The sequence below is a fragment of the Myxocyprinus asiaticus genome, chromosome 8 (genome assembly GCF_019703515.2).
Source record: "Myxocyprinus asiaticus isolate MX2 ecotype Aquarium Trade chromosome 8, UBuf_Myxa_2, whole genome shotgun sequence".
NCBI lineage: Eukaryota > Metazoa > Chordata > Actinopteri > Cypriniformes > Catostomidae > Myxocyprinus > Myxocyprinus asiaticus.
In genome coordinates, this window is record NC_059351.1 from 8,143,192 (window position 1) to 8,158,406 (window position 15,215).

At 37.6% G+C, this 15,215-nt stretch overlaps 1 protein-coding gene across 1 annotated transcript; it reads left to right on the plus strand.

Moving 5' to 3' along the window:
* The first annotated feature begins 1,026 nt into the window (after positions 1 to 1,026).
* Positions 1,027 to 3,069, plus strand: LOC127444535 (fibroblast growth factor 20-like). The gene is made up of 3 exons (XM_051703946.1): positions 1,027 to 1,306; positions 1,697 to 1,800; positions 2,044 to 3,069. Exons 1-3 carry the CDS (start codon positions 1,030 to 1,032, stop codon positions 2,287 to 2,289), a joined length of 627 nt encoding a protein of 208 aa, XP_051559906.1. The 5' UTR covers positions 1,027 to 1,029; the 3' UTR covers positions 2,290 to 3,069.
* Positions 3,070 to 15,215: the final 12,146 nt, after the last annotated feature.

Genomic DNA, 15,215 nt, shown 5'->3' on the forward strand with positions numbered 1-15,215 from the left:
TATACTTTTCAAAATTAATTTGTCACACTGCAGGACCGTTTTATAATGAATAAGTAAATGCAAAAAGGATTAATAATGGTGAAACACTTATAACATTTAAAATATACACTTTCCCTCATACTATCATATACATTTTAAACTAAAATATTGATGTTTATTAAAAAGTACATGCATAGGTTATGCGTCGATTACCCACATCACGAACAGTTTTGGCATCAACTTCATAGAATAACGCACAAATATACAGTATACACACCTTGAAGACTATTCTCTCTCCCTCTCTTTCTCTCTTTCTCTCTCCAGCACCGCCCCCTTTCTTTTCCCTTTTTTCCTCCTTGGCTTCCACCTGCTTCACACTAGAGATTCGCCAGAGCGTCAGTACGCGTAAACCCCCGGGAACAGAACGGATCGTTACACAGTGCGCATCCCTCTTATCCGTTCATCTGCACTTTTCTTTCTACACTTTACAAAGATCATCATCTCCACACTGATCTCGTGCCTTTTCAATGTTTCTTTCTGCACTTTTATCATAATCCATCAATGGAATAAACGCGGGGATGCAGACGAAACCGAACATCAAAGAGGACAGAAGAGGATCAAACGATCAAGGAGTTATGTTTCAAACTGTCATCTATAAAGGGCTCAATTAGCATATGTCAAGAGGGCATTTACATAAGGGGCATATTTAGGCTGGTGTCTCAGAGCAGAGCCAGTCACATCCAGCACGCTAAGAGCACCAGAGAAGCCGCATAAGCGTGTGTTGGAGTGCGTAAGAGAGAGTGTGTTGGATACAGAGGGGACCGGAGCAGAGGGGAGTAGCCTGGAAGGTCGAGAGAGCATCTGCTAAACAAAGAGAGAGAGAGAGAGAGAGAGAGAGAGAGAGAGAGAAAGAAGAGAGATAATCATATGTAAACACGCACTGACTGGAAAGCCGCAACCAGTGACTGCGCAAAACACTCGGGAAAGAGAAACCACAGGGATTCTCCACTCGGTAACTTTTCTTCCGGCGGGTGTTTGTGAGTGGCGGTGATGGGTGCAGTAGGTGAAGTGGTTGGCAGCTTCTCTCACGGCTTGGAGAGCTTTGCGCATGGTTCTCATTTCGTCCTCACGCTCCCTGGCGACTCCGGTGCTCTGATGAACGAGCACCTCGTTTCCGCCGAGCGCCTGTCGCGCAGCACTTCACCGGACCTGACGCATCTCAAAGGGATCCTTCGCCGACGACAGCTCTACTGCAGGACCGGCTACCACCTCGAGATATTACCGGACGGTATGGTGCAAGGCACGAGAAAAGACCACAGCAGATTTGGTAAGTATTATTTATTATTGTTTTATTGGTACTGTAAAGGCAACACTTTACAGTACAGTGTCCATTCACTCTAATTAATTGCCATGGATGTAATACGAATAATAACAGCAATGCATAATTGCAAGCACATTTAGTTAATTAGTGTAGTGCTTATATAACAAATAATTTAAAATTATTAATATTGTGATTATTATTATTATTGTGATACAGTAACTGTCACACTGTATTAGGATAACATTATAATAGAAGAGACATTGATTTAGTGTACAAGATGTCATGATTTAAGTATAAGGCAGTTAGATGTCACTATTGCAGGTGCATGTGTGTGATATATCACATTGCTTGTCCCGCTCTCTCAACTGGGATCTAAAAGCTGCGCTTTTCTCACAGGTATATTGGAATTCATTAGCCTCGCTGTGGGGATGGTGAGCATCCGTGGAGTGGATAGCGGATTATATCTGGGAATGAACAGCAAGGGTGAACTGTATGGATCTGTAAGTATTCCTATTTAGCAATGCATAAATGCATCTACATTTTAAGACTAAATTCTTTGTTACAAAGGGTCAAATGCACATTGTATGATTAATACTACAATTCAATTCATTCATAGCCTGCCTTTTTAAATTGAGTGAGTGATTTATGGCATTAATTCAAATAGACTTTGGACACAGTTTATCCTTTTGTTTGAACTTATTATGTAATGTGGTTAACCCCAACCTCCCTTGTCTTTCTCTTAGGAAAAGCTGACAGCAGAGTGTGTGTTTAGGGAGCAGTTTGAGGAAAACTGGTACAACACCTACTCCTCTAACCTGTATCGGCACGGCGAGCGAGGATCTCACTATTACGTAGCCCTCAACAAAGACGGAACATCTCGAGATGGAGCTCGATCTCGGAGGCACCAGCGCTTCACACATTTCTTGCCACGGCCTGTGGATCCAGAGCGCATTCCTGAGCTTTACAAGGAGATACTGGGTCACAGCTGAAACCACTGGACCTCAAACTCAAACCGATAAAAGGCACCTGCATGCTCTTAATCCCTTGCCAGCAGGGCAGACCTGTCTCAACGAGACAGCAGAGGATCCTGGGGAAGAGAGGCCCTCTTCTGCAGCCAAGGTTGGAGCATTTGCAGGAGATGGAAATCCCTTGAATGGAGTGTTTGAGACATCGAGCATCTGGAACCAAATGTCTGGACCCTGGATTGTTCCTAAAGAGTTTGACACTGTATTGGATCCATTTACCTTCTGTATGTAGGGCACAGGGGATTTTGGATTAGGAGAGAGCAAAATTTCCACTGGCGGACTGCTTGCCAGAGAATGAAAGACAACTACTCTACTACTGAAAATTCTAGAAGGCTTCTGAAGGAATTCTGCTTTATGCTTTTGAGATTTAATACTCTTCCAAACACTGGCATGGACAAGCAGGAGACATAAACCTCCTCCAAAACATTTCTCTTTAGGTCCTTTAATTTAAGTTTTTTAAAGATAATTTATTTTATATATTTATTTATTTTTAAAGTATATTTTCACAAGGATATATGCAAGCTGTAACAGGATGCAATGAGAGCTTTATTTTCTACCACTATAGACTGACAGTGACTTCTAAATCTAGAACTACTGAAGAAAGTATTTTCTTATGAGTTGTTAATTTTCAGTTGTATCAGAGTTTTTTTTTAAGGTGGTAAGACATGCTGGGTCTCTCCCTGTTTGTTTATCTCTCATGTCATTAAACCAGATCCTTAAGAGCCTAAGAATGTTCCAGAATTCAATGGGGAATTAAACAGTTCAAATTATTTCACTTTGTTGTGTCTGTCCTTTCAGTAGAACATAAGGTCACCTGTCAAAGGTGAATGGTTATTGAATTTCTATTTAGAGAAGGGGAAAAAAAGTTGACTTTAAAGGAAACATAAGCAAGGAGAGCAGGTGTCTACAGCTGGTTGCTTCTCATTGATCCTTTTGTGGTAGAATGAAATTATGGTTTGTTCCTAATTAAAATGGTGTTTTAATGACTAAAGCCTCCTGTTCTGTTTGGGGTCTGAAAGACCCCAATGTCCTTTTGCTATAGCACAAATATACAATATACTAACCATTTACACCATTCTGTATGACCCCAGATACAGTTTAAAACATGATTAAATGCACTGAATTTTCACGAGCTAACATTTTCTGATTGGTGTAAACGCCGTACAGATTGATTGCACTGTGAATTCGGCGACAGGTCTAAAATTCTGCTGCTAAAATCGGTCTGTGCTTTCCGAAATTTGAAGCACTGCACCCAGTGGCCAAAGCGGGAAGTGTTGTTGAACATATGGGCATGTGTGAGCTCTAGTTTCTAGATGAAACGTCCACAGAGTGGCACCAAAAGAGTATTTGTTGTATTTTTTGTTGTAAATGTACTACAGTCAACATGAATGCATATTTTATTAAACTTACCCCCTAGCCCAAACCCCAACCTTAATCCTAACTGTCAATGGAGATTCTGTCAACCTCCAAATCGTGCTCACCATTATTTATTTCACCATGATTACTTACTGGTTTTCATGGAACCAGAACTTGTGTCTCGGAGGTTGTTCATGCAAGGCACTAACAATAGCACCAGAAGGAAATGGGATCATTTTTGATTGATACAAAATGTCTAGGCAGGGGCGTAGTTTCCAGGGGGGATGGGGGGAGGTAACCCCCCCAATAATAATCCCATGATCAATGGAAACATGTAGATGCTTCACGCCCCCCCCCCCATTCAAGCCAAATCTACGCCCTTGTGTCTAGGGGATGGTGTTTGTCAGTAATTTGGCAGAATGGGGTCAATTTCAGGGTGCATGAACTTTCAGAAGCAACATGTCAGTTTCCTGTTTGATCATGTTGTACTGTGGCAGTACACTCTTGCCAGCTGTATATTTGGATTATTATTTTTTTATTTTTTTTTATTTTTCTGCAGTGTGTTTGGGGTCAAACTGACCCAGAAGCAGCATTATTATGTTGAATAATAGTCACATGTCTGAAAACTGCATGCCTACTTTGTGATAAAACAGATGGATTTGGCTTCAAAAATATCCACCTACCAGGATTTGACAAGGTCAGAGGAACATATAGATACCTATAGAATTTGAAAAGAAAAGATGAAGTCAATTTCAAAATTAATATTATCATTTGTACACATACAGAATTGGGATCTCTGGGACCCCAAACATAAATAACTTAAAGTAAATTTAAACAGAACATGAGGGTTAAACAGGATTTGCTAATAATGTTCATTTCATGCTTCAGAATCTTTTCATTTTTCTCTCTCTCATTCAATTCCCTGCTCTCCCAAACACTCTGCAGTTAAAAAGGCTGCACAATGTGAACATTAAAACACAATGACCTAAAAACTATTTCCCCTCCCTTTTACTCCCTACAGCAACCTTCTCAAGTGACACCTTGGCCTGGAACTCTGGCCTGCGGGAAGCCCACCACAAAGTGGCCTTTTCTTTTGCTAAGTGGCTTTTGGAAACCTTGTACCAGGATTCTTAAAAGCACTCAAAGTTGGGTAGACAGACGAATACTCATTCTGGGATGGTGGACCTGCTGTGGTATACACATCTGCTGAACCAGTGCAGGTCAAAGTGCTCTACATAAGCATGAGGTCATTTCAAGACAGACATGCATATTTTCATATTATGTAACATTTAGTTGAAGAACTAACTTCTCGACCACTGATAAAGTGTGTTCTGTAGGCAGTTTTGCTGTATACATACAGTACTTTCCCCAACATACTATATTCCCCATGTTGGCATTGTCCTTTGACCCATGTGTTCTTTCACCTATGACATGCTAACAACAACTGAAAAAGCATTTTACTTGGGTGTGATAAACAAGCACAATTTAACTATTTAAATTCACAAAGAACAATATTCTTGGTACCCATTGCACCTACACTTCAAAAAGAGATTACTGTTCTCTCATTTTATATTCGGTTTTTTGCATCTTATTGCTGGGATAAAGCAAAGTGTCCATTGGTTGCAAGCAGAATCTTAGCAGATGCAGTGTATCATATGGGTATTGATTGCCTAATGTATCATGAATAGTAACCTTTAGACATATCACTCATTTGACATCTGCTTTTGCATACCGTGTAGCAGGGAAGAAGACATACTGGGACCAGTCATGTTTGGTCTACAACACCACAATTACTCCCAGAAACTGCTTTGTGTTCTTTCTCTTTTTATCTCTCTTTATAAAGGTTTTTGCTTCTCTTCCCCCCTCATGCAGTTGTGCGATTAATTTTTTGAGATGACACTGGCTGCTTGTCAATCTGGGGTGCATTGCAAGTTTGGTTGCCAATTATGGTTGCAAGTTCCATTGTTACCAAAATCGGTTTGGTCGATTTTGTTTCAACATTTTGGTGTTTCCCGAAACCGTAGTTCCAAAGAACATTTGCAAACAGTATCACAAAGTTGAGTGGTTGGAACTACAGCTCTCCAACTGTGGTTAGAATTATAGTTTCTTATTAGTTTACTGTGTGGACATCATTTCACTTTGCTGAGGCTTCTATATCTTTCATTCTGTCAACACTTTGACAGCGTTTACATGCATTTAAGAAACAGGATTTTTCTTGGGTTTTGCAGAAAGTGGTGTTGCAAATGCAGCCATTTGTGGGATTAATATGTTTATATGATTTTGAAGAGTGTGTATGTGCTCAAGTGCTTCGGGGATCCCCAATGTCTGATTTAGAGGAAAATCCCACTATTGCAGCACAGTGCATCTGTCTCATTACACAGCGCACGCCGCTTTTGTGTCTTCAGCAGCTTTCGCGCATTAAACAGATTTCTGGAGTACGTACTGTATAAATAAGCTATTATAATTTTATATCTGCAAAAGTTATAACTCCACCCCCTACGTTATGTCATTAACGACAGCTCTACACTGTTGAAGCCACGTGGTTCGAATGATGGATATGCAACAAAACTATGGTTTCAGGAAACAGTTGTAGCTAGCTAGTTAATTTCTCCAATGATGCATCGTACTATGGTGGTAAGCAGTGAGTTACATCATTGTACAGGACACACACCCAGTACCGCCGCTCCCTATACACATATTACACAGTCTGCGTAGGGCACCAACTCCCAAGAGGGAGACCATCATACTCTATGGAGGCACCATAAACTCCACCGGCTGCCCTTACTCGCAAACATGCCTTTTCGAAAATAATACTGATATGAGGGTACTCAGTCACACAAAACAGAATGAGGAGCAGGGCTGTTGCGTAGCAGGCAGAATTTTGAACGTTTAAGTACGTTTTTAGTTCTATTTTATTTTCAACTCTTCCAACATAGTGTTATGATAGCGCATAATAATGTATGAGATGGCGAAATTGTAAGATATCGGATTACTTGGCTTGTACTAAAAGGTATGACTTTTACTAATTTTCAGCTGAACAACCCATCAACAAACAGAATTTCAAATCCATAGCGAAAAGCCTCCAATCTAACAATTTATTTTATGAAAAGAAAATGAATTTTAGTTTCGCTTTATTTTTCCCGATTATGTTTAAGCATATTTTATTTCAGTTAGTGGAAATGTTATCATTTTTTCATTTTTTATTTTCATTAACACCAATAACACTGATAGCAGAGAGAGCAAGAGAAAAGAAAATATAATGAGAGAGTTTTTGTCCAGTTTTAAAATTCACAGCTTACATAACTGACATTATGTAGAATAGGAGTGTCTAAGTGTCTGAACTGAGCATCTTTTCCCTTTTTGGGGAGTTTGAGAGTGGGATTATACTTCTATTTGTGTGCACAGGCATATCAGAAAACGCTGTATGTTGTGTGATCTTTGAATCTGTGTGATGCTGAGCCAGGGGTTCTCCTGACTGAGAGTCAGGCTGACTGCGCACACACACACACACACACACACACACACACACACACACACACACACACACACACACACGGGTTTTCCCCCTGAGCAGAAACACTGCTGCAGCTGAAGAATGTGATAAAGCTGATGTGGCCAGATCGACAGATATAATTTTCATTATTTCCACCACAGTCTAGAATGAGAGGCTATGTAGCCACATATCTATGTGTCCGAGTGTTTGTGTATATGTTTGGACAGGAGAGAGCTACAACACGTGTTGTTTAAGGAGAGGTGTTGAAGTCACTGATCTTTCACCTGCATGTCTTTGTGGCTCAAGTAAAAGCTGCACAGGTGTTCATGCGGTACGTCAAAGGCATGAACATACACACATGCACACCCCTAAATATGAGAAAGAGAGAAGAATTGTCAGATTTTTGGGTGCTGGGGGAATTATTGTTCTGCTAAGTCATTTTTTCACTTGTAAAAACTATGTATTTATTTATACATTTTTTTTTTTTTTTTTAAGACATTTTCTGTGCTACTGAGCTATTCTTGTTACTGAGAATCAAGCTTTTCCTTTTAAGTGTTACATTTTTACATTTGGAGGAACTTTTTTAATACTATTTGAACTTCAGACATCTTTATTAAACAAACTTCGGTTCTTGAATTTAGGAATAGTGGCTTCCTGTACTATGTATATTGTGATAAAGAATGTAGCTGATCAAATTAAGGCAACTTAAATGAGTCAATGAAATCATTTACATAAACCTTTTAGTGGACTAATCTAATGTGACATAACCGAGATCTCCAATAAGTCTCCCGAGCTTTGAAAGAGCAACCTCTGAAGAAGTGAAGAAAAAACACGTCCTGTTTCTGTCACAAATAATGCTTGGAGATGTATGAGGTTAACATGCTCATTATAAGTGAAGTTATGTTCAGTGTTAACATATTCACATATTCACTGCTAATACCATCACCTAAGATCCTGAACCACTATCTCGCCTGCTACATACAGTACATATCCACACACATCTCAAAGCTAAGACTTTAAAAACAAATGAGATATAAACATTCATTCATAAGCAACATTCAGTAAAACATAACTTTGTGTGTGTGTATGTGTTCTGCATAAGAAAGAATGTTATTTGTCTTTGAAATGACAAAGGTTAGTAAACTATGAAAGAACATGAGTGAACCATTCCTGTACTGACTAGTAAATTCTTCACAAAAATACCTCAAGGAATCACTGCTTATTACTGTGAAGATACATGTAAGTCATTAAATTATTTACACATACACTGATAAATATGTCTAATTTATCCACAGAGAGGAAGTTGGCTGTGACAGCACTGGTTTTATCATGATGGATGAGGTAGAATAAGTCTGTGCTCCCTATCCTGAACTCTTCTTTAAGCTTTGGGAGGAGAGAGATTGAGTATTGCCTCAAGGTTTGGCTTGAGTGGCAGCCCGTTCCCAAAAGACAGTCCTCTAACTTGCATGTCTTATTGAAAACATGCTGTGTGTCAGTGCTGCAGAGTTCACTCTAACATTCTTAATTGGAAAACATTTCAGCTGAGACGGAGAAAAACAAAATGGCCAAGTAGAATGTAATATGTAAAGTATACCATTTTACAGATGTCTTATACGATTGTTTAAAGGAACAGTTCATCCAAAAATGTAATATTCTGTCAGCATTTACTCACCATCATGTTGTTTCGAACCCCTGCATTGTTTTTTCTTCTTCCATGGAACACAAACAAGATATTCTAAAGAATGTCTAGCTGCTCTTTTCCATATAACAACATTAAATGGGGATTGGGGCTGTTAAGCACCAAATAATAGCCAAAAAGCACCAAGAAGTAGGACTGTAAAAACATAGATTTTCCGATAGATCGCAATCTTCATTTGAAGGATCTCAATACTGATTCTTAAATCCCAATATTGAACTCTTACTCTACTGTATGTGCAACCCTCTACTACAATGAGAGGAAATCGCACACATTTGCAACCAAACTTAGTACTAAATGCAACTAAAATATCTATGATTAGCCACTGGCCGGTAAACGTTCAGATTTCACTACACATTGTGTAGTATGAGGAAGTTCAGCGCCGTGGTGAGAGTAAAAATGTGTTTTCAAAGATGAGATCCATGCAATCTATTTCTCATTGAATAATGTCTCTTTTAATACCCTTTCTTATTTTTACGATCAGTTTTTGAAAAAAATAAAATATAAAATACATTTCAATTCTTGTCACACATAGCAGGAATGAGGTAAAGCCATTGGAGTCCTCTGGTTTATATGCATTCATTTACAGATGCTCAAAACAGAACAGCTGGTTTTATTAAAGAGACAGTACTGGTTTTTAGCACGTTGTTCAACAAATCGATTTAAATACTTGTAAATAGTACAAATTATGCATGTAAACAAAAAACATGCAACAAGATATAATATGTGCAACATAATACAATATTTATTGATAGAACACATTTGTTCGTTTTAAAAAAGCTAAAGCGTGACTAAAATGATGAAAAACTAATAAAAATAATTAGTAAAAATTTTGATTTTTGTAATGTACCTAGTTATCTCCAGTATAATTAGCAGCATTATGTTTGAGAAATGTTCCTAATACAAAGCTATTGTATGGCTTCAGATGACTTTGAATATAGTGAGTATACTAAGTCATATGGACTTCTTCTGTGGTCCCTTTTCTCTCAGTTTTTGGACGTTGTTAGCTTTCATTATATGCAAAACATTTCCCATTAGCATTCCACGGGAGAAAGAAAATCCATACAGGTTTAGAACGGGTTTTTTCCATGCAGGTTTTTTATTTTTGTGTGAACTATTCCTTTTTTTACACTTAAATTGTTTTTGTTGTTGTTGTTTTTGTTGTTGATGTTGTGTGTATGTGTGTGTGTATTGTGTTGTGTTGTGTCTTATTCTTGTTGTTGTTTGTGTGTGTGTGTGTGTGTGTGTGTGTGTGTGTGCATTGCATTGTGTCTCATTCTTCTCTTCTTTCCTCTCCTCTCCAGATCACAGTCTGAAATACTGAGGCTCTCACAAAGCAGAATAAACTCATCAGAAGTGTCCTGAGGCACCTGACTCTGCTTCTTTCTGTCTCTTTTTCACACACATACACATGCATGTACACACACACACACACACACACACACACACACACACACACGCACGCATACACACACACACACACACATGCACACACACACACACACACACACACACACACACACAGTGTGAAAGTAATTAGTTAGAGTGGCGGTGGACTGAAGAATATTGAACTCGTCTCTCTCTCTCTCTCTGTCACACACACACACACACACACATACACACACACACACACACACTGAATGATGGCTTGTAAGGTTATATTGATTGCAGAGAGTACTGCTGCACCATCTCAGAACTGCTGTAGTGTGTCTACATGTGGAAGAGTGTGTGTCTGTGTGTGAACGACATCTATATGACATTGCATGTGTGTTTCAGCATATGTTTGCCCTTGAGGTTTAGTTATATCTATAAGCATGTATGTACACATGTATATAAACTCATGGCTATGTTTGAACAATTTGTTTTAACAATGTGTATGCAAAATGTGTATGTTTCCATTTGTGCGTTTGTAAGTTTCTACTGAAATTATAAGTAAGCACATCAGGATCTCAACGTCCTTCAAATGACCAATCTGTTGTGTATCCGTGACACACAGCTCTAGACAATCTCATACACAACAACACACTAGCAGGTTACTATCTCTCTTTGAAGATAGTTTGTAATGATTTTAACTAAATGAGAATCTTGTTTTCCCTCCCCTTAGAATTACTGGATCAATGTTCCTCAGGAGTTTTTGCACCTGAACACACACAAGCATGCATGTACACATAGGACGAAATGAGCATTAGATATTTTTTAATATTTTGATAGTTTATTCCTTGTTTGTTCTTTTTTTCAGATTTGTCAAGGTACCAAAGTCTGGTACCAAATTATCAAAGGTACCAGAGTATGCTATTAAATTCTTTGAGGTCCAAATTATCTGAGCTGTGATATTTGCTTTTGTTACACAGCTCTCTGGTATTACAGTTATTAGTTTTGTATAGAGATTGCTAAACTGTTTAATTTTATTGTTACACATAATAATAATAATAATAAAAAATAAAATAAAAAAAATTCTACTAAGTTAATTGGACAGGCTACCTCCCCACAAGTTACATTATTGGAAAGTTTTTAATTTTATTTTCAGGATGTTATTAAGACGGAGCTTTCGAATGCCATTCATAAAGCTAAAGCTTCGATAATAGAAATATGCAGCAAAATTAAGGACCTCCTTCAAACATGAAGAAATTTAATGCATTGAGACGTAATGCATACTGTGTCTGCAATTATAATTATATATATATCCTCCTTGTGCGACCCCGCATCCTCATACGTGGACTGTGTGTTTTGTCTTCGCTTTACGCTATGCATAATTTTATTTAATTAAAACTGACTGATCTCAGTTTACTCTGGGTTGTAAAACAATGTGACAAAACAACATGGCGCTGATCTCAGCTGAGTTTGTCTGGTAAGAAACATCTGGTAAGAAACCTCATACATTTTTTACATTCCATTTTTATTATCATTTATTATTATTTTTCCTTAGAAATCCTATATTCACTGTGCATTATCACACTGAGAATCAATGGGTTCATCCAAAAGCTGAATTATTTATTTTTATTTCAGAGGCTTTATATGAAGTTAGGATGAAAATAAGGTGCATTTGGAACTGCTCTGAGACCAGTGCAGACATACTGGAGATTAAGTCATTCACAAAGTAGGGACCAAGGGAGCATCCTATTGCTTTCCTATGCAGCCAAGTGCATTCACTCCAAAAGTTCAGTTTCAGGCTGCAGATGATGTTTTCACCACTCAACATGTTTGGCAGACATGGGACAATGGTAATCAGCACATAGATTCAGAATGTATAATCTATAATTCTATTTTAACATGATTGGCAGTGATTGGATTATGTTTGAAATGACTTTGAATCAGAATTAAGTCTGTTAATTTCTGATTGTTAAAATGCTTCAGCACTGGCTATCATTTGTTTGTTTGACTGTGCAGAGAGAACATTGAGATTTTGTTGCAAAAGTTAAAAACAAATATTGTAACATAAAGGTCAAATCAAATCAAATAATTTTCATTTGTACAGTATATTTATTTATTTATTTATTTTTTTTTTGGTGCTATTCCCAATACACAGTTCCATAGCAGCTTTACAGAAAATCATCTGAAATGTCTGTAACATCTCAAAAACATGAATAACCAACACTCAAACAAACAATTTAATTATAATAAAAAGATTGCTGGGTATTATTTAAAGTTTCACAACTTAGTCCTGCTGTCCCCATATAAGAACATAACAGTTTTAGGAAAGCTATTTGCTCTTTTAGGAAAAAAAACAAAAACAAAAACAAAATAAATAAATAAATAAATAAATATATATATATATATATATATATATATATATATTTTTTTTTTTTTTTTTTTTGCATGTTTATTAGGGGCTACTAGTTACAAATAAAAAAATATATATCCTCCTGAGACCCAAGTGTGACTGCTGTGTGCATTTTACATTTCCTTTTTGAAAGGAAAATATACAGTCAGCTTGAAGTTACAAAATACTGTAAACCTCTGCTTTGTGTCAGGGTCCTGATCACCCTTTCGGGAGTGTAAATGATAATAATAATAAAAAGAAAACTTCAGCTGACTGTATATAATCCTTTACAAATCTTATAGCTTTCTGTATGTCTCAACAGTTTTGGTTTTACTTTTACTATAAGCAATTTTAACAGAAACATCTGAGACAAAATTGATACATTAATGAAACATAACTGAGAACTCCTAAAGCTAACAAAGAGCAACTTCTGAAAGAAAGGTCTGCAATAACTTCTGCTTCCTATATTTCTCTTCTCTACTTCTCTTGTTTCTATCATTTCACTTCTGCTGGCCTGCAGTTATCACTTCACTGAGATCACAGAGGCATATCTCAAGCGGCGAAGACAGCCCGCACACGCGTACACACGCATGTGGCGAGTGCTGCAAGAGTAAGTCAGCACTGAAAGCTTGTGCAGACAGCAGTGAGATCAATCAGACAATCAGAGTGCGAGTGAGCGAGCGAGAGACAGGATGAGAGTAGGGGAGGTGGTGGAGGGCGAGTCCCAGCAAGCCTTCAGAAAGAGAAATGTACCGGTGTAACGACTCAGGTGATTTTGCTTTCTTTCTCTCAAACTTTGTTCTGCTAAAAGTGTTTGTTTGGGGATATTTCTTTTGTTTGTTCCATTAAATTCTTGACCATGGAGAACTCGGCTAATCGGAGAGCTTTAAAAAATGATAAAAAACTAGTTGTGGGTATGGACATTCTTTCTTTATTTATTTTCCTCAACTAACTAATTTTAAAACAATGTTGCACATAGTATAAGTGCAGGAAACATTTGCCATAAGGCGCATTCAGGAGAAAAAAACTTCAGCTTCTTCCATTGTATAAATTAGGCGTTACAGCAACATGTTCACATGGAAACTCAACATGTTGCTACCGCAAGTTCCAGTACAACACACCCTCATGGCGAAATTGTCAGGATTCATACGATTTTTCTAAATTTGCCTAATTTCTATGATATTGTGCAACTGCACTCGTTTGAATTCCTACGACTTTCACTACAGCCAATGACGTTGCTGGACATCGTTCCCATCTAATACGTGACAATTACGCGACAATTACGCGACAAAGGATCCCTTTAGCCTCGAGGGCTGCACTCTTTTTTTTTTTTTTTTTTTAAAACATTTAATTACTTTTTTATATTAATGAGGCAAGCAGACTATGCTATATGCTATTTAATACATCATGGACACATGTAATTAACAAGAATAAAATAAAACATTATATATACTGTAGATATATAGCAAGATTCATGTAAAAGTGTGGTTCTAATAGTGTGATACACTATTATAATAATCACATATAAGCCTATAAGTTTTTTGTTTGTTTTAAAAGATCCATGATTTTAAAAGTAGGCCAAATACTGCAACAGAATGCACCACTCTAAAAAAATTACAATGTACAATACAAAATGTAAATATTTGCCATATATATAGAAAGAGGATTATCTGTTCTGTTGTAACTGTTAAAGATTGTCATGACACACTAGATACACAGTATACCCCAAAACAAGACATTTATATGCAAAACTAGCTCCAAAAGCACTTCAGTGAGACATCATTATCTATTAGTCAAACCCTCTTTTCAGAGTTATTGTTAGGTCAGTAACGTAAATAAATAATAATTAAGCATTTGGGAGAAGATATCTCAAAGTTATTGCAGGATAAACCTCTCCTGTTATTACTGTTCTCGACAAGCATATATCTCTGTTGAGCTCGTTTTGTCACACAACACTCGTTGACTCACACTGTGGCACTGGCATGCTGGTGTGGAAGAGAGACTCAGTGCACGCATGTTTAAAGTGACTGAGAGCGCGCACAAACTGTTTCTATCAATGCGCGCAGACTGATGCAGCACTCGTGTTTTATAAAGTGGCTTATAATGAGATTTATATTCACGGATTTGTTGTTTAATTCATGATTTGTATCCGTTTGCCATTTCTTTTCCTCTATAATGGTTAAGCAATTTATCAAAACTGAGAATTATCATAAAGGCTCTAGAAAACTTACACCTCAAAATCCATACACATTCAACAATTGTATGTGATAACATCACGTGGACCACAAAAAAAAAAAATGGTTTGCGGGCCGGATGCGGCCTGTGGGCCGCCTGTTGAATACCATGGCCCTAAACTAACTACCAGTGGAGCAAAAATATAATCTTTAAAGGAAAATGTCATTTCCAAATTGCACTCCTTCCTGGTTTCAACACTGGACCAGAACCCATGTCTCTGAGACTGTTCACTCACGCAACATAGTCACTCAGCTGCGCCACAGGAAAAGGTAAACACCTATGAACTGATGCAAAAATGTCTGATGGGAGATGCTGATTATCAATAACTCAGCAGAATGGTATCAATATCA

Coding starts and splice junctions, on each gene's coding strand:
- LOC127444535 (XM_051703946.1), top strand. CDS start 1,030: ATGGGTGCAGTAGGTGAAGTGGTTGGCAGCTTCTCTCACGGCTTGGAG. Junction 1,307..1,696: donor AAAAGACCACAGCAGATTTG/GTAAGTATTATT, acceptor CTTTTCTCACAG/GTATATTGGAATTCATTAGC. Junction 1,801..2,043: donor AGGGTGAACTGTATGGATCT/GTAAGTATTCCT, acceptor TCTTTCTCTTAG/GAAAAGCTGACAGCAGAGTG.